Raw genomic sequence first — 20505 nt, 5'->3', positions numbered from 1 at the left:
GAGGTCGCGCATTGAACTGCATTACAGCACTCTACTGTTTGGTGTTATCAAGAACAAAACGCCAGACTATCTTTTTATTAAGTTATCTTGGCATTCCCCAGCTTTCAACACTCGAGGACCACTAAACAGGCTAACCTGGACACGTCATAGATCAGCAAGCTTTTCGTGGAAGTTTTCGATATCTGGCTACGAAATGCTGGAATAATATTCCACCTCCTCTGAGAAATCTAACTTCAGTTTCTGCGTTTAAGAACAACCTAAAAAAGAAACTCCTAAACGATCAAAAAACTCTAATTAGTTCTAGGTTATTTAGTTAGGTGGTTTGAAGCTGCTATTTGCTATATTTACTTACATATTTTCATTTAGATTTCGCTCGTATCTCATCGGTGTCTCGTATCTTAGTAATTATACCTTATCATACCTACATGTTAATTATGCTTTTATTTTTATTTATTTCACTGTCTTTCTAACCATGATCAACGACAAGTTTTCAAGATTTCTATTTACACACTATGTACATAAACTATTTATCTTATTTTAACTCTTAATTTTTGAACTCCTGCGCGTCACTCCTCCTGGTCCCGGCAGAATACCGGCGCTCAGGTTTTGTTTTAAAACCTGCAGCATTTATGCTGAGCCGGGGCCTTTTCATCTTGTGCCATGTGGGTGCAAGAATTAGTTATTATTAAGTATCTACTTATTAAAATCTACTACTAACCCATTACTAACCTAAGTTTGTCTATACTTGTTGATGCACACACAAGATGAATAAGCTAATTTTCTTTCTTTTTTTTTTTTTGTTATAATACCTTAAATATAATAAGGTTTTTGAATGGTGCCAACAAGAAGGATGAAACGTCGGCATTTGATTCGGGTGGATTGGGTTTTAATCCCAGGTAGGTACGCACCTTTGACCTTTCATAGTTTGTAAATTAAAACCATTAACATAAGTTTATTTTTCACATCTAGCGCAACTCTGAGCACTATTCACATTAGCATGTCGGTGACGCGACCTTGAAATTTCACCCAACGCGCCTAAAGAAGTTTTCACCTTCGAAATACATGTCTAAAACAAGCCACTTTTCATAAAATTTCCGCTCTTGGCACACACGTGAGCCAGTTTTCAAGGGTTGTTTTGAACTTTAAGGCTCATGGTGTACCATATTATACAGAGTAAAGTACGAACATTTCGCTCATTAGCGGAACATTTTCGCGTTTCGCGTAATTAAACGAAATTTTCCGGCAAATAACAAACACTACGGATACGTTGGTATGTTAATGCTTCGTGATTATTATTTTTGATATAACATGCCGCATCCACTAACAACAAAACTAAATTATACTCAGGTATGTAATTTCAGTGAACTAGCTGACTCTACAGACGTTGTCTTGCCCCAATTTTTTGTTTGTGATAGTTTTGGGAAAATCTGAAAAGTTGTTAGAAAATGGTAAAAATGTGAAAAAAAAACGTATTCTGAGTGAGCAAAACATGAACTGACCACGGATATTAAATGGCTAGTAGCGTCCTTTAAAATTAATGATGTCTTCTCGTCCGAAATTCCTCAGTGCTTGAAGACAAAAGTCTTGAGACAGTGCATGTTGTCAGTAATGATAGGTATATGGATCAGAGACATGGTCGCTTACTATGGGCCTTATAAGAAAGCTCAGAGTCACAGCGAGCGATGGAGAGCTACGCTTCTACGTGATCATATCAAAAATGAGGGGATCAGTAGGGGGGGGATAAAATGAGGGGGAGAACCAGAGTAATCGACATAGCTCAGTGGATAGCGAAGCTGAAGTGGCAATGGGCAGGACACGTATTTTGAAAAAGCGATAGATAGATGATAGATAGATGAAATCTTTAATACACACAAAAACATGAAAAGGGACACAACACAAAAGGAAGAAACAGAAAAAAACAATTGTGTGCAAAGGCGGCCTAATTGCGTATAGCAATCTCGACCAGGTAACCTTTGCTGAAAGGAGAAGCTAGTGTTGGAGTTGGTGTACTGCTAGATGTTGGGGTCCTAAAGTGCTGGATTAGCAACCTCGTACCGGAAATCGTAGCGTTGTAAGACCCCCACTAGGCGGACGGACGACACCTGGCGAGTCGCAAGGCGCCGCTGGATTCAGGCGGCGCAAGACTGTGGCGTTTGGAAATCCCTACAAGAGACCTATGTCAAACCTTTATCGGTTGATGATGATGATGATTGAATAAATAAGCCCATCTTTATAAAGTAAATCTTACGTATGCCCCTATTATCGCTATCCAAAGACTCGACGGCGTGTTTATTCATCCTATTGTATTCATATTTGTCGAGAAAACTTGAAAATATTCATGCATTGTACTCCTATGGATGCAGTGCTTATTTGAAGAGCTGGGTCTTCTACCCTTTTAGTAATCAACCAGCATTCAATTTGAGACTCTATTTACTCATGCTTAAAGCTGATTTTCTTTATAGAACTGTTCTTGTATGTTATTTCAACAAAATACTACGTGCATTCTAAAATCAGTCATAAGTTCTTAGATATAACGTTCATATTTAAATTCTGATGGCTTAAGGACATGATCCTACAGCTCAGATGTAGGGTATTTGAATTGAAAAGACGTACGATTTAAGGTAGCATTCCGTAATAGGCTAAGCGGATAGAATCACTTACATATTTATCTCCACTTTTTTCATATTGATGATGCTGGAATATTTAAGACGAGAGACGTGTCGTCCAGTTGTTTGTTAATTGTATTGATTGCATTCATTTAATAGCTGGATTGGACACCGACTTTGCATTGGAGGTCCGGATTTGGGGTCTTTAAGTTGATGCCTCTGTGCCTCGGTGAGCACTAAGCACGTTGGCCATATTAATTGACCTCGCCTTAGTAAGAGTGTAAAGTTTTTCATCATCATCATCAGCCTGTGGAGATCCACTGTTGTACATTTGCCTTCCCTAAAGAACGCCAGCACACTGCCTTCCTTATCCAGTCACTTCTCGCCTGCCTCTTTAGATCGTCGATCCATCGTGCTGGAGGGCGTCCCACACTACGCTTACTTATACGCGGTTTTCACTCAAGGACCTTCCGGCTCCGGAATCAAATAAACATAGGTTAAAACCATTGATTTTTAACCCCCGACCCAAAAAGAGGGGTGTTATAAGTTTGATGTGTGTATCTTTGTATTTGTGTATCTGTCTGTGTCATCGTAGCTCCTAAACTAATGAACCGATTTTGATCTAATTTTTTGGTTTAAAAGGTGGCTTGATCGAGAGTGTTCTTAGCTATAATCCAAGAAAATCGGTTCAGCCGTTTGAAAGTTATCAGCTGTTTTTTAGTTACTGTAACCTTCACTTGTCTGGGGTGTTATAAATTTTTAATATACAGTTGTAAATTAAGCAGACCAAAGACTAACCCAAATTATCAATATTAAGTCGAATTGAACTGAAAGTTTAAATACCGGTAACCTGAGGACAAGCTACGACGACTAAAGGTTATCTCTCACTGAAAACGGGTCAAACACTCCAATTTGATCCCCATAAAGTGGGCCAGTATTAATTCTCGTTAACGAAATGATTTCGCTATCAACACAGGCTATTACATGAAAACAAAGGCCCCGATCAACGGATGAACTTGCACAAAAGCCGGGTTATAAATCCGTACAAAACAAAACCTCTAAATTAACAATGGAAGTTTAACGAACGTATTTCACTAGATAAACAGGACATTAATTAACCTTTCTCTCTCCGCGCTGTACTCGTCATTGCTGAGGGTCGTAACTTGTAATCAGAGCTACTTAGCTACTTTTGAAACAGAGAGCTGTACATCGCCTGTTCCATAGTTGTTTAGAAAGGTCTAAAGAACTATGGAACAGGCGATGTATAGACGATTCACGGCGATTCACAGGATTTGTATGTGAATTTTTAAGACCGCGTAACTTTGAAACCGATTATTTTAACAGAAATCTGGAAAACCACAGGCATAGTAGTTTCTAAAATATGTTTGCAAAATTTCATGCACTTTGGTTGCTTAATATTCAAATTAAATTGGAACTACGTTTGTATGGAGCGAGTGACGGAGAGACCCCTCTCTTTGGTCCATTCGTCATTTAATTATTTTGGATATATTATTATTAAGTATTTGAATTTGTGTCAGTAAAATACTCAGGGATATATTTTGGTACAATAACTATTTCACGGAACATAGAGTTTTAGTACGCATAGTTGTAATTGTTCCCTTAGGCATAATTTACCTAACCGAAGTAACTACAAATTGTTCCGTTTTATTTGTTACTATTTTATTGTAATAAAAATAAAAATTCGTTTTTACAGTCATTACTTATGTATAATTTTAACCATACCGTTGTGATATACCTACCTAATATTATTTCAAAATTGCAGGCATACTTTATCAGTGATTGTAATTAAAATTGATCACAACAAACAAAATATTGTTCCCGAGTTTGAAATTTTCCGCATATTTTAATACATAATAAGCGTTATTGAATTATTGTGGTATGATACATTCAAACCACAATAAAATTCATAAGTGAAAAATGCTTGTTCCTATACCAAAATAAAAATATAAACAAAGAATAATATAAAAATAAGCGACCTAATCAACTACATTGCAAGAGACTTATTTAAAACTACCTGATGCCCACGACTTTGTTCATGTGGATTTATTTTACATGGATACCTCGTGAATTTCACATGGAAATCTTTGATTTTCTGGGATAAAAAGTAGTCTATGTCACTCTCCAGTCCTTTAACTATAACCACACAAAACCACGCCCCGTTGCGATGGGATTGAAGGACAAACTAGCAAACAGACACACTTTCGCGTTGTAATATGGACAGTGATGGATGAACGTACGTAATATATCGCAGACTTAAAATAGGTACTCAATAAAAATATATACACATAAGTATGTATGTATAATGTATATAGATACGTATACAATAGCTGCGATAGGAAAGCGACTTAACCAATGACTTGAAATAACAATGAACAGTCTCAATTTTTGAAATCGCTCGTTAAAATAGCGCTCAGATTTTTCAGTGCAATTCCTTGTGACCTAAATATTGACCTATTTCACTGTAGCTACTGCGAACGACTGTAAGCTCTTGTAACTGTAATTTTGTTACTTAAGGGTGCAGAAAAGGGTTGAATAGCCATTTTTATACTGAAATGATTTTATTTTAATCGCATGCAGCTTAATATTATGCAGTTATTTACTGAAGACCGATTTTCGATCGCATCTAAATCGAAAGCACATGAACATTTGCATTCTACCAATCAATTCTCACATAAATTGGAGCTCTTTCAGGTTTTTAGATCATTCTTTCTACGAGCTAGAGGTCCGTGACATATTATAATATACCTACATAATTAGATGCAAAAAACAGACAACAGACCCTAAAAATCGGCCAAGTGCGAGTCGTACTCGCACACGAAAGGTTCTGTACGATCGTACAAAAATAACACTTTTTTTTAATTTTTAAGGCGGTCATTTTGTTACGATTCATGAGATACAGCTTACTGACAGACAGACAGAAAGATGGACGAACGGACAGCGGAGGCTTAGTAATAGGGGTGCGTTGGCATCCTTCGGGTGCAGAACTCTACAATTAATGGTCACTCTAATAATCTCTTAGAATTTTAGGACTTTATTTCCCAATTCATGAACCTTGCTAATCTTCCATTTTATTAATTTAATTGAAAAACTAGTACGATTTAGGATACCTAATTATTATTTTGTGATACTTATTAGTGAACGTGACGTGAAGATGAAAAATTGTAGGTACTGTACCCAATCATAATGTCTGAGATAAAATTCTTTTATTTTTTACCACGTTTCCGCCTCAGAAAATGCCTTTAATTTCAGTGATAAATTACAGTTTCCCTATCTAGCGGGGTAAAGGGACGAGGCGGGGTAATAATGACGTCATCCGATGTAATTTACGCGGTGACTTGCACCGGGTGTAGTGCAGAGTCACCGTGTCTTGCAATCAGTTGTTTGTAAGTGATAAAAGACTGGTTGGGTAACTTTTTCATTGGGGTATGAACATTTTTTTGGCTATTATTTTGTTAGTAGGTAAATGGTAAGTATAATATTTTTAAACGTATTTAATGTTTGATGGAAAAAGGTTTAAAATGATAGACTATGATGGGCCCCGTTTAACTTTGACTTATCATCATTGTTGATCTGATATACCTCAGTTTTGCGTCCAAGAAACTGATAGCACGACAATTACGGCGGATATTTTTTTGATTTGATGAATTTTGATAAATATGCTAGGCACCAGTCCAGGAGAATTTTAAAGTTGGTCAAAAGACATCACAAAAATTGATATATTTTTTTACATTCATAACGTTTCGACTCGAACAAGTCGGCTTTTAATTTCAGTGATAAATTACATTTTCCCTTCAAAAGCTCGCGAGGAGTTCAGAGGGGTAAATGAAAGCGGCAGGGGGTAATGATGACGTCACCTGTAATTTGCGCAGAGACTTGCGAGGTCACTCAGCAGTGCAATCAGTTACCTGTTTTATATTATGACAACCGTGAAAGTATTTTGCCACTAAATATTTTCCAGATTTTGATTATTCAGACCCATAGGGTCGAGTCGTAGGGACTTCCATACGCCACGGTCCTGCGCCGCCAGAATCCTATGGCTCCTATGGCTCCCAGTCGGTGTCGGGGCGAAACGTGCGTCGAGAGTAGTGGAAAAGTCTTGTGTGGTGTTGCATGTGAATGGTGGTGGCAGTGCTTGCTTGGGAACTTGGCTTTATTGCTTGGTTGGGGAGGTAAGCGGTGCTTAGCTTGTAACTGCATGTTTGACCATACAGATTTATCCTGTTGGCGGATTATAGCAAAATAATTTTTAACTGTTTCTTGCTATACTGAGCTATGTCGGTTGTACTGGATCACCTAAGAATCGCCCAATTTTCAGTTCTTAGAATGTATCTACTAAATTTTGTTGAGTGTAGTATACAAATGAAAACCGAACTACGTTTGTATGGAGAGCTGGCTTCTCTTGAACCCCAACAATAATCTGTTTTCTTTAGACCGGCACGCGGCAAAGGTGGAATGTTAGTATAAATTTATTGTGTAGCTACCAGCTTGCCGGGACGCTAAAAGGGTTAAATTAAAGCTCTTTGTTGCTATAAAGGCTCAGGTTAGGCTTAAATAGTTTAAGCTTTTAATATAAATTTAATTTGTAACTACCATTGCAGTCAACAATGTAATAATTAGGTACTATTATCTGCTATTACCTAGTGACACAACGTAGGGCCTTATACCCTATCCGTGGAAAAAAGTTTATATATCGCTCTCTCTGTTAGATAGAGTTGAGTTTGAATGACAAACGAAACTATGTTTTCTGATTGAATTTCGAATGTTTTTTTGAAAATATATTTGTGGTTGGTGTATGCCCGGGTTCTAACCCCCGACCTCCGATTAGGAGGCTGACGTCTAACCACTAGGCTATCATTGTATTTTTGAATAAGAAAGTTTGTATGTGAGTGCGTATGTCTGTTACCCTTTTACGGAAAGGTTTCCGACCGGATTTCCCTGAAATTTAGAATAGAGATAACTTAAGCTATATTTTATCCCGGAAAATGAAAAAGTTGCCGCGGGATTGAAATAAGTACCTATTTCCACGTGGACGAAGCCCCGGGTACCATCTAGTAAAATATAAATAAATAGTGTAAGTTTACCGTAAAAACTAAAAGTGTTTATACTACCGTGAGTGATTTCCATTATATGTATAGAAGATTGTTACGACGTTTTTAGTCGATGTAAGCTCGTCTAGTTTCAAACACATCCGGGATCGTTTTTCATAGGGTCTCTGCTTTCATAGGGTGAGTATAGCCGAAACAATCTATACCTATAAACTAAAAGTGTTTTTCTCATACGCTCTCAAATAAAACCGGAGTTGGCAGTAATTATCATGATTAGTGGACCGGTGGTAATATTTCTCGTAACAATTTAGAGCTTTTAATTAGGAGGCGCCATTGTTTTACCCTTTGTTGCACGAAACGAGCATTATTCTAGCATGGAAATTTACGTTCATTAAGTGCAAGAGACCTAGACTTTTAAGGGGATTTATTTATAAGTACCTATATTATATACCTACTAGCGGATTTCCGGCGTACGCTACTACACTAAAACATCTTCGCATTATTGCCTTTCTAATGAAACCGGTTTGGGGCACATTGGTAGGATAGTTTCTAAGTTTTCGGACATAGGACATTTTCTTGTGTTTTAGGTATATATATTAAGATTCTACAACTCAGCGGCTCAGCGCGGCGTCAATGTTCACGACAGAGGAACTCACTATACTACTGAAAAAAAAGCGGCCAAGTACGAGTCAGACTCGCGCACCGAGGGTTCCGTACTAGGGTACAAGGGTTCCTATTTTCCTTTTGAGGTACGGAACCCTAATAATTATCGTTAGTATGAGACTTAGTATTTGGGCTTTCTGTTAAAAATGAAAAAGTAATCTCTTCCCCTTCACCGATTTTCAAAAACTCCATTCGAACAAAGCGGGACAGGTCAGTTAGTCAATTGATAATGCGCTGTCCTTAGATTAGGAACCTAAAAGCATTTGGATTACAGAATTCTAGAACAATGATGGATAGTTTTTGAACTTTGTTCAATAGAAAATTTTGAGTGTGGAAGTTATGAATACGGATGCGTATATATTGCAGTCACGCATGGATCTGAGGAAAAACCACACAACTGTGCCAATATCTTACCCGCGACATGTACTGCACGTACATAACAAGCTGAAAGTTAATATGAAGTCATCGTGATCAGCATCACCAGCCCACTACTGAGAACGGGTCTTCCGTCAGAATGAGAAAGGCTTAGGCCATAAACTACCACACTGGCCAAGTGCAGGTTGGCAGACTTCACACACCTTTTAGGAAATTGTCGAGCACTCTCAGGCATGCAGGTTTTCTTACGAGGTATACACTTAACTATGAAAAGAGAGGTGCCCTGGATCGAACTCCGGACTCCTCCGTTGTTTTGTGTTAATTTTGAAGTTACTTGTTCAATTGTTCAAGATGTCTGAAGAGATTAAGCATGGATTAAGCCGACCGGCAGTTTTAGCGAAAATGCTGTCTTATTCTTTTGAAATTAAAAAAAAAATTGGCCAAGTGCGAGTCAGACTCGCGCACTGAGGGTTCCGTACTCGGGTAGTCTTTCCGACGGATGGACGGACGGACAGACGGACAGACAGACAGACAGACCGATAGACAGATAGACAGACACATTGCACCAGTGCCAAGCCTAGCTTTGAATAGAATAGAAATGAATATGTTTTTATTCAAGTAAACTTTTACAAGTGCTTTTGAATCGTCAAAATAATTTACCACTGGTTCGGTACCAATAAAAGAAAATGATCTAAAAAAACACTAAACTAATGTGTTTAAAAAAAAACACTAAACTAATGTGTTTAGTGTTTTTTTTTTGCATTTCAACATTTATTTTTTCCCATTATTGTCACTATACCTATGTGTGACGTTACCTACTTGTATAACGTACGATTTTCGCCGTTTACAAATTCAAGCAAAACGGATTCCGTTGTACATTTCCTAAGAGCTCTCGTATGTACAATCATCTACACAATACTTAGTTCGGAGCAATGCAGAGTATAAAATAGTTCAGACTGCGTTGCACATACTCTTACAACTTGCAACTGCTTTAGTTGAAAATTGTGGCTATAGACATAAGCAGAGCGGTTTGAAAATCCGAATAAAATATTTTGATTTAACTATTACGAAAACGTTTAAACTATCGTGAGTGAGTAACTACACGTGAGTGATTTCCATTATAAGTATAGATTGTTACGGCTATACTCACGTATTTAGTCGATGTAAGCCTGATTAGTTTCGAATCGAACCCACCCGGGGTCTTTTTTAATAGAGACTCAGCTCGCTGCGCGTCGCCGTTGAGACTGCACTGATTGACAGTTGCCTTGTTTTGGCCTAGTTTACACCCTTCTAATTCTGAGCAGACCAGTGCTCAGTAGTGCCAGTGATAGACTGATGATAATGATGATTGATTTATCTCTTGTCGTCTGACACGTCTGATTTGCCCAGCGCTTTAGACCTTTTAACCCGTATCATGATTAATTCATTGTCAGTCTGTGGGTAACAAAGTCGTATGAGCCATGTATAGTGCGCCTCACTGGTTCACCTTTTAATATATACTAAGGAAAACTAAAAAGAAAGTAAAATATTTTTTATTGTACACCAAATTTACATAAAGAAATATAATTAAAGCAAAATAGATGTGTGTTTGTGCAATAGGCGGCCTTATCGCTAAAATAGCGATCTCTTCCAGGCAACCTTAGGGTAGAGGATATAATAAAAATTAAAGAAAAGGGGAAGGGGTGTACTAAATTAATAAAGTAAGTACACATAGTGTATGATGTATATATAATGATTTTAAAGTATAAGACGTTATCGGAAACGAAAGTATTGAAACGAATCAAATCGCTGTTCAAAGTTCAACGTGAACCTTCCCAGTGCCATAAATGGCTCGTCTAGCAAAGCGCGTTGTATTTTTATTACAGCTTCACAACGTACCCGTAACTACATATTTTTAGAAAAATCTAAAACACCACAGACATAGATATTAGTTTCTAGAATATGTCTGCAAAATTTCATGGACTTTGGTTGCTTAATATTCAAATGAAATTGGAACTACGATTGTATGAAACGAGTGACGGAGAGAGCCCTCTTAAACATAATTTTATCATCATCGCGTGTCTCTTTCGAAACGTAAGTTTGGCGGTAATCATACGAAAAGCTTCTCTATACTCTTTTAAGTTTGGGTAACTAAGCTCTATCTACCACCTTATATCGTCCAACCATTTGCGTCTTTGGTTCTTTCGAGGTTGGTTAGTTCTATATTGCTACTTCACTGGGCTATGATAAAATATATTTTTGTCGAAAACCTTCGATGGATTAAAAAATCTATCTACCTATCATTCAGTGTTAGACACTGAGCAAGCGAATTATGGGCTCCTCTTTGTAAATGTCCAAAGAAATCGAGCTTCATTCGCATAATAGTGGACATGAGTTCTCTGTCTTAGTGGAAACATACTTTGGCTAAGTTTTACAACAGAATATTAGCCATGCTAATCATGATTAATACTCCCCTTTCCCCTCCAATTAAGCGTAAAGCTTGTGTCAGGAGGGGGTACGACAATAGTGAAACGGGACGGGGTTTGAACTGCCGACCTTTCGGAATTCAGTTCGCTCCTCAACCGTTGAGAGATTTAGAAGTTTCATCAAAAGTCTGTCTGTTAGCAAGAATATCTCCTGATTGTGTGTAGGGTAGATGAAAGGTGGAAGTAGGTATCTACATATCCTAGCGGTTCCAGTAGAAATTATTTAGAAGCTCAGGTTTGCGCAGCTGGTGTCGAGAGCAGCTTATTCAAATGTAACGAGACAGCTGCCTACCAAAGATGGGCATTATTGCTACTTTGAAATCATTTTCATCTGGTGAATTACTATTTTTCATCCCAAGCAACTTTTACGGAAATAAAAGTGATTTTTCAATTTTCTCTCTCACAGTCGTTTGTAACATTATTTTATTCACACTAATCACACTAATATTATAAAGGAGAAAGTTTGTATGTGTGTGTGTTTGTTACTCCTTCACGCAAAAACTACTGGACGGATTGGGCTGAAATTTAGAATGGAGATAGATTATACCCTGGATTAGCACATAGGCTACGTTTTATCCCGGAAAATTAAAGAGTTCCCACGGGAATTTAAAAAACCTACATCCACGCGAACGAAGTCGCGGGTATCAGCTAGTTCATTATCAATGTCAATAGCACTGATACGAAAAAAGGTGATTTCAAAGGTGATTTTCACAGAAAATGAATTTCGCACTTTTACACTACTAGCGATCCGCCCCGGCGTCGCTCGGGTAGCTTATTACATTATCGTAAGGATATCTATTTTTTCAAAATAAAATATATTATGCACAGGTGAAAGAATTTTCATAATCGGTTCAGTAGTTCCAGAGATTACCCCTACAAACAAACTTACAAACTTTACCTCTTTATGTAATAGATGTAGATTTAATAAAGCGGGATTATGCGAGAGTGTGCTTCGTGATTTTTGGATTTTTTCACTGGCTGCTTAAGTATAGTATGCTACTTTGTGTTACATAATATGTATGTTAAGAGGGGTCTCTCCGTCACTCGCTTCATACAAACGTAGTTCCAATTTCATTTGAATATTAAGCAACTAAAGTCCATGAAATTTTGCAGACATATTCTAGAAACTAATATCTATGTCTGTGGTTTTCCAGATTTCTGTTAAAATATTCGGTTTCAAAGTTACGCGGTCTTAAAAATTTACATACAAATCTTTGAGCCCCTGTAATTTTAAAACTACATATTTTTAGAAAAATCTAAACCACTACAGACACAGATATTAGTTTCTAGAATATGTCTGCAAAATTTCATGGACTTTGGTTGCTTAATATTCAAATGAAATTGGAACTACGATTGTATGAAGCGAGTGACGGAGAGAGCCCTGTTAAGTACAGTATGCTACCTTGTGTTATATAATATGTATGGGAAGGCTTTTTACGTGACTTTTCATTACGCTAACTGTGAAATGCTCCATCTCTAGCCACCTGAAAGCTTCGGTGGCACAATAATTGTTATTTGCTTTAGAATTAAGAGGTTAGAGGCACTAGTAATCTAGATACCTACTTTACATTATAAATGCGAAAGTGTGACTGTCTGTCTGTCTACTAGATTCTCGCGCCCCATCTGTTTAATATGATATAGATAGATAATAGATAGTTTGCATGCCGGGGAAGGACATGGGCTACGTTTGGTCAAGGAAAATGAAAGAATTACCTCGGAATATTTAAAAATCTAAATCTACATGGACTGAGTTCCATGGATGGGACAGGTCCTGTAATCAGATATAGACTACTTTTTATCCCGGAAAATCAAACAGTTCCCACGAAATTTTTGAATAGGTATGTAAAGTTACGCGGACGAAGTCCTAGCTATCCACTTAATTTAGAGCACGTAAAGTCGTCGTTCGTGCGATTGATCACACTAATATTATAAAGGCGAAAGTTTGTATGTGTATGTGTGTGTGTGTGTGTGTGTGTGTGTGTGTGTGTGTGTGTGTGTGTGTGTGTGTGTGTGTGTGTGTGTGTGTGTGTGTGTGTGTGTGTGTGTGTGTGTGTGTGTGTGTGTGTATGTTTGTTACTCCTTCACGCAAAAATTCAACGGGACGGATTTGGCTGAAATTTAGAATGGAGATAGATAATATCCTGGATTAGCACATAGGCTACTTTTTATCCCGGAAAATCAAAGAGTTCCCACGGGATTTCGTAAAACCTAAATCCACGCGTAATGAAATGCTGCTTACATATTTACACTTTGTATTATATGAACAAATATTTACAATATGGCTGTAGTTATAATAAAAACTGTGGTAGAAAAACGAGGGCCGGAGCTTGATGCTAGACCGAGGCGTTTCAGTCTTGATGATCTGAAGTGAATTGGTTGAATGCGCTGCCCGGGGTTCGTCCAGGCCAGCAAGATATTTTGAATCGTTCCGAATTCAAATTGTGTTCTCTAAGTGACAGCTGCAAAGTGTGTTGCTTTCTTCGCAGCTGCCGGTCTTAAAAGAGGCTGCATGCCTCTACAGGCGAAGTCGCGGGCATCGGCTAGTAATTGATATATCTGCCATCGTGTCGGATTTCAGTCCTTTGGACGATGAGAATAAGATGAGAGTGAGAACAGAGTGCACAAGGTCGCTGTTATATAAAATCTTGCTTTTAATAGTGAAGGTGCATTATCATAGGATCCTACCTATAAAATACAGTTCTATTCAAACATCAGGGATTAATAATCGCAGAAGATATAGGTAATAAAACTTTCAACCGACAGATGGAGCGCCATGGCAAAGTTGGAAGATGTTTTCATTCTAGAGACTTGACTTACGTGTTCCTGACTCCGGTATAAAGTTTCCGCCGCAAACTTTGACATCTGGTTTTAGATTTGACATTCTGCACGGAGGTGTATGAAATTTTAATAAATATTTGTATGGTTTGATACTTTGGAGGACAGATAAAAAGTTTAGTCGTAAGAATATAACTTTACACTTAAACCTAGTTACAAATCGTAGTTTGTAAATCGCAGTTAGGTACTTAACTGTAATTTAAGTTAACTTTAACTCATGCTCCATAGTAATTAGTTAACTTGAATCCTAGTTATCCCTAAAGAGAGTTGTTTCAATTTATGATTAAACAAAAATTTGCCAGTGACTTCGTTTTCAAAATTCCGCGGGAACTCATTGATTTTCCGGAATAAAAAAAAAGATAAATCGATACCTGGCTTAGTTTTGGAAATAATAAATAGGTACACAATTGAGGGTCTCTCTGTCACTCGCTCCATACAAACGTAGTTCGTCTCTCATTGGAATACTAACCAATCATACTCAATGGAATTTTGTAGAAACGTTCCGGGAACTAATATCTATGCCTGTGGTTTTCCAGATTTCCGTTAAAATATTCGGTTTCAAAGTTACGCGGTCTTAAATATTCACATACAAATCTTTGAGCCCCTGTAATTTTAAAACTACATATTTTTAGTAAAATCTAAAACACCACAGGCACAGATATTAGTTTCTAGAATATGTCTGCAAAATTTCATGGACTTTGGTTGCTTAATATTCAAATGAAATCGGTACTACGATTGTATGGAGTAAGTGACGGAGAGAGCCCCGTTAAGTATAATATGTGTAATACGTTTGTATAGGGAGGCGCGTGTGCAGTGTAACTTTAATTGAAAGCTTCAGAAAAGAAGTAAAATCAACTTCGAACTCAGCGGAGATCAGTATTGGTTGAGCAAGGAGTCAGTCTCGTGGGGGTGCTTAGTCCGGGATTCTTTCGACTCAGCTGTTGAAGCACTTTATATAATTTACTACCCGACTGTGGTAGATAAGTACCGCTAAGAGTAAAGACAGGATATAAGTATGTTTTGGGAATTGTTGTTCTTATTACTTAGTGCGCTACCTACTCAATTAATTTAAAAAAAATAAAAATAGCAAGAAAATGAGTAAGCGGGTCACCTGATGTTAAGTGATTTTACCGTTTTAGCCACTAGGTTATCACAGCTTTTATGGTATACCTACTATTATTAAATTTAATTTCTAATTATTTTAAATTTTAACCCCCAACCCAAAAAGAGGGGTGTTATAAGTTTGACGTGTGTATCTGTGTATCTGTCTGTGGCATCGTAGCTCCTAAACTAATGAACCGATTTTAATTTAGTTTTATTTGTTTGAAAGGTGGCTTGATCGAGAGTGTTCATAGCTATAATCCAAGAAAATTGGTTCAGCCTTTTGAAAGTTATCAGCTCTTTTCTAGTTACTGTAACCTTCACTTGTCGGGGGTGTTCTAAATTTTTAATTTACGCTTGTAATTCAAACGTCATGTATCCTGAAAGTTACATATCTTGGGTAGTCTTTGACATCTATATAATATTGAATATCGTTGAAATCCTTTGGAATCGGTACATATTCATGTTAATTTGACCTGCCATCAATCTAGGCGGAATGCTGGCTGGAGCGACCTTTAATTAAGGTTATGTTTTATTGCTCGCCCATAGACGTGGAACAGACGTGTGTCGGGCACCCTTCTCATTGTTAGTGACGTGGGATAACCACTACTACTAGTTTTTTCGAAATTGAGTTTTTTTTCTAATGTTAAATTATATAGAGTACTAGATGATGCCCGCAGCTTCACCCGCGTAAATTGATCAGATCCCCTGCAGCATCAGGATTAAGGAGTTGGAATCCAAATTTTTTATGGAACGATCTCGTAAAGTTCCTCTATCGATTAAAAAAAACGCAAATCGGTTCAGAAATCTCGGAGATTTCGGTGTACATATTATATAGAAAAACACAACTCCCTTTTTGAAAGTCGGTGAAAAATTAGCCTATATTACTCCCTGGTCAATCTTCCAAAATGTCTGTCTGTGAAAATCCCGTCAAAATTGGTTTAGTTGTTCCGAAGATTAGCCCGTTCAAACAGACAGACATTCAAACAGACAAAAAATTTGAAAACGTGTGATTCAGTTATGGTACCGTTCAAATAACCATATTTATGAGGTAGTTATTTCGAAATAACAGACAGACACTACAATTTTATTTATCAGTATAGATATAGATAGATAATAGTGTGGGGGACTAAAAGGGCTGATGTAAGTAAAATGGAATGAGCCGCCGGCGCGCGGCAGAGTCGGGCAGTTGGTTGGCGCCTACCAACTCGGTTGGTCATGTACATAGTTTATAAGTAGTGTTCAGGATAGGTGTCGAACAAGCTCGAATAACAACTAATGTTGTTTAAAAAGCATTTTATTACTACTGTACAGAATTGAGAATAAGTAACATGGTGGACGCACAGGCGGCGCGTAGCTGTCTGTCTGACCGCATTTCGAATGTCGGGGTTCTCATTTGAGCACTTTATACGCGGCACGTCACTCGACACATATATATAGGTACGCACACATCCTAGCGGCGCGAACATCCTCCCGGCCCTTGAAAGATTCTTTCAAGAGCAAGAAGTTGGCAACAGGCAGATCCGATTAAGGGCCCGTCGCACAATGCCCTGAGCGGTGGAGATGTCTGCAACGCGGGGCACGTCATCAGCGCTGGGATGCAGTTGTGTCACTCTGCTAAGGCGCCAGCAGAGTGGTGGCGCGCTTGGTTCCTTCAGCAAAACTAGGTCGTGTACCTTCAATGTTGTACACCTTGTGCGCCACTTCGTGCGCTTTTGTAGTTCGGCCACATAAACGTTAGTCCATCGTTTCCAAAAGTGCTGGTGCGCCTGCTCCAGCCGTTGAAATCGGTCGAGTCGGTTGGTGTTGATTTCTTGTAGAGGTGGACTCGGCAAGGACATGAGTGGCCTGCCAATCAGAAAGTGCCCGGGTGTGAGACACTGGAGATCATTGGGGGAAGGACTGAGAGGACAGAGGGGCCGGCTGTTGAGGATCGCCTCAACCTGTGCAAACAATGAAGATAATTCCTCGAAAGTTAAGTTGGTTGTGCCCATTACTCCTTTTGGATGAAATTTGGTTGCCTTTATGCCGGCCTCCCACAAAACACTGAAGTTAAGAGCGTATACGAGGGAGAACTCAAACTCAATATTCTGTTTGAATACAAAGTCTTGTACAGAGTCTTGAAACTCCCCAGATTTTAGACGATCACGCTCGTTATGAAATAAAATCCTAGTTAGATGACTGTCAGCATATAATAAAATTGGACATTTTTTGTCGTAATTAAAATCGAACATAGAAAGACGGCCACCTACGCGGAGTATACCCTTTGCATCAATAACGGTGTCCAATGAAGATAGAAGTGAATTTGCTTTAAACTGCTTATTGCTAGACAAAAGTGTCAATTCGTTTGCAAAAGACTGACCTTGTGAAACCTTCACTGGAGCACACATGGAATTATCAAGTTCGGAAGCTTGCAATAGACCAGCCAACTTATTTTTGGACTTTCTTACGTTATTGATACATCGAAGCACCCAGGCATAAATGCGTTGTAAAATAGGCAATCTTGAAATTCTTGTTAAATCAAAGGAAGGTTCCTGGGCCTCCACTGCGAGTGCTTTGATTTCAGGTAGGTTTTTAATTCTATGTTCTTGTGAGGGCCAAGACGCTTCTGGCTCTAAAAGGTAAGTTGGTCCATGCCACCATAACCTACATCGATTCACGCAAGAGGGCTGCACACCACGTGTAACTAAATAAGCTGGGTTCTGCGATGTAGGGGCATGGGAATTGAGTTCAGAAATTTCAGTGATAGTCGATTTACTGGTTAGTTTTAGAAGAACTGGATGATGAGGCAGATAAAATGAAGATTCTGATAGGGGTTTGTCGTATACAGATAAATGCTTAAGGTCTGCATACTCCCTCATGAATTCTACATATGATTGCTTGAGTAAAGGCTGTTTATTGACGCGCCCTTCAAGGTTAAAAATACTTCTTCCTGCCAATGCATAAGAATTCCCTAAACAATCCTTGTCACAACGAAGCGGGATTTTTACGCAAAAATAGCCATCATCACAGAGGAAAGTGTTTTGGAGAAAATGCTGTTCGCAAAGACGTTCCTCTTCTGTATAGATGGTCTTTATAGGCACTTTCTCAAGTTCCCAAAATTTGGTAATTTCGTTAGATAAATCTGAGTCGCAACTAACTAAGTTGCAAAAAGTTTCTTGAGCAGGCTTCGATTTATGTGCCTTTTTACTAGGGCCTATAGGACCGGCTATTAGCCATCCTAACTTGGAGCTACGCAAAATAGGGTAATGCTCACCAAGAGAATGCTGTTCAGTGCCAATGATACACCAGAACAGCTCTGCGCCCAGAATAACATCAATATCAGAGGGAATGTTAAATGTTGGATCCGCCAGCTGAAAATTTGAAATGTTCAATCTTGTAATATCAAAGGAAATCTTAGGCAGCTGACCGGTGAGCTTAGGCAAAACTAGACAAGATATAGTCGTATTGAAAGAGGAATGTTTTGATTTAATGTGGACTAAACATCGTTCTGATAAAACATTTAGTTTGGTGTCACCGATACCAATGATCTTGGTATCGATTTTTTGAGAAGGTAAGCCAAGACTTTGTTTGACAGCTGTGGTCAAGAATGAGGACTGGCTTCCGCTGTCAAGAAGAGCACGCACTGTGACCCTTTCATTAGTGGTCGGATTAAACAAATCAACTAGTGCGGTGCATAGTAGAACTTCAGTCACCGACGTGGATGACATGGTAACAGTCTCTAGTGCTGGTTCTTCTTCACTTTCGGAGACGTTGACGTGGATCAGGGAATTGTGCCGTTGGTTACAAGTCTTACAGCCACCACCAGGCAGGCGGCACTGGTCCACGCTGTGGTCCTTGCGGAGGCAATTCCGGCAAAGATTTAGAGAAGATACGAGTGCAGATCTATCTTCTGGAGATTTATTCTTGAAGGTCAAGCACTCGTAAATACGATGTTTACCTTTACAAACTGGACAGACAAAATTAACTTTAGATTTAGAAGGTGAACTGGTCGCTGAGAATGATTTAGTAAACTCCCTTTTACCCTTTGGTGAGGGTTCTATGGAACTGCGACGTTTACTTTTAATTGTTTCAAATACATCTGCCCTATTTTTTATAAATTGGAAGAAATCATCTAGTGTAGGGATGTCCTTCAATGAGCTTCTGCTTTCTTCCCACTTCAAACTTGTGGTGGGGTCTAGCTTTTGGGAAATAAGAAAAATTATAAGCATGTCCCAACTTTCAGTAGGCAACCCTAATGTGTGAAGGGCACGTAAGTTTTTAGTGACATGGTCTATAATAAAACGAAAAGATTTCTCGGTTTCGCGAACCGTATCTACACTGAGCAAAGCCTTTAAGTGATTATTTATCAATTGGCGCTTATTATCATAACGCTCGCAGAGAAGCTGCCATGCCTTACTATAATTTTTATCACTTACTTCCAAATTACTTATCACGCGGGCGGCCTCTCCTTCTAGGTATGAATTCAAATAATAAAACTTGTGTATATCTTTTATTCTAGTATTATCATGGACTAGAGACACAAAGGTGTCCTTAAATTCCAGCCATTTGTAATAAGAACCATCAAAGTTTGAAATTTTAATAGTTGGTAACTTAAAACCCAACAACCCGTCGCATTCGTCGTGATCATGACAAGAATGCGATGAATTATTTTGTTTCTTTGGAGTAGAATTCGTATCAATTAATTGCTGGGCAGTCGCGATGCAATAGCAAAAGTCTTGCTCAATAGTTTCGCGAATATTTAATTCCGCGTCTAAGTTTTCTACATTAAGAACCTCTATTTGCGTTTGTAGCTCATCGAAATCCGTAAACAATGTTTCAAATCGGCTTAATTTAATTGATAATTTGCTGACTTCGACTGGCGAAATCGACTTGCCACTAGACAAAATGTCTAAGTTATTTTTAAACTTAGTGAGTCGGCCTTTAAATGAGCTACGTTTTGCTGTTAATTCTCTAAGGTTAGTATCAAGACTCTGTTCGCTTAGCGACATTTTAATTAAGTAGTGTTACTGTGTTATTAATAAAATATAAAATGGTAGGTACGATACGCTCCTATACTTCGATGTGTTGACTCGAGCCGGCCGGTGAGAGGCAGGCTCGCGACTACGATCAAGGTCGCACGATGCAAATTCAGCCGCTGCAAGCGCGCTTGTAGATGCACCGTACGCGTAGACGTTGTTCGAAAGGAAGCGCTGAGTCGCTGAAATTGATATTACGCAACACTGTAGTCGTAACTCGTAAACAATAAAAATAAGTAGGTAGATAGAATTGAGTTTTAGGTTTAATTTACTTATAATTGCGTTAATGTTTGCATGTAAATAGCAATTTAAATAAAGAATGAGTAAAATGGATCTAAGCCTTGCAAATGAGGCGTAAAACAAAATAAGTAAGTAG

At 38.4% G+C, this 20505-nt stretch overlaps 1 protein-coding gene and 1 long non-coding RNA gene across 2 annotated transcripts; one reads left to right on the top strand and one right to left on the bottom strand.

The window, feature by feature from the left end:
* Positions 1-582: 582 nt before the first annotated feature.
* On the top strand, positions 583-15788 carry LOC123875579. The gene is made up of 3 exons (XR_006798172.1): positions 583-689; positions 10635-10640; positions 15771-15788. It is a non-coding gene; the product is annotated as an uncharacterized LOC123875579 (long non-coding RNA).
* Positions 15789-16356: 568 nt separating this feature from the next.
* On the bottom strand, positions 16357-20197 carry LOC123875568. The gene is made up of 2 exons (XM_045921470.1): positions 19886-20197; positions 16357-17994 (listed from the first exon to the last, which is right to left on the bottom strand). The coding sequence occupies exon 2, from the start codon at positions 17970-17972 to the stop codon at positions 16605-16607; it is 1368 nt and encodes a 455-aa protein (XP_045777426.1). The 5' UTR covers positions 17973-17994; positions 19886-20197; the 3' UTR covers positions 16357-16604.
* Between the last annotated feature and the right edge of the window lie 308 nt (positions 20198-20505).

This window comes from Maniola jurtina, chromosome 20 (assembly GCF_905333055.1).
Source record: "Maniola jurtina chromosome 20, ilManJurt1.1, whole genome shotgun sequence".
Classification (NCBI taxonomy): Eukaryota; Metazoa; Arthropoda; class Insecta; order Lepidoptera; family Nymphalidae; genus Maniola; species Maniola jurtina.
Note: the sequence above shows the minus strand (reverse complement) of the source record. Positions and strands in the feature narration are given on the sequence as shown.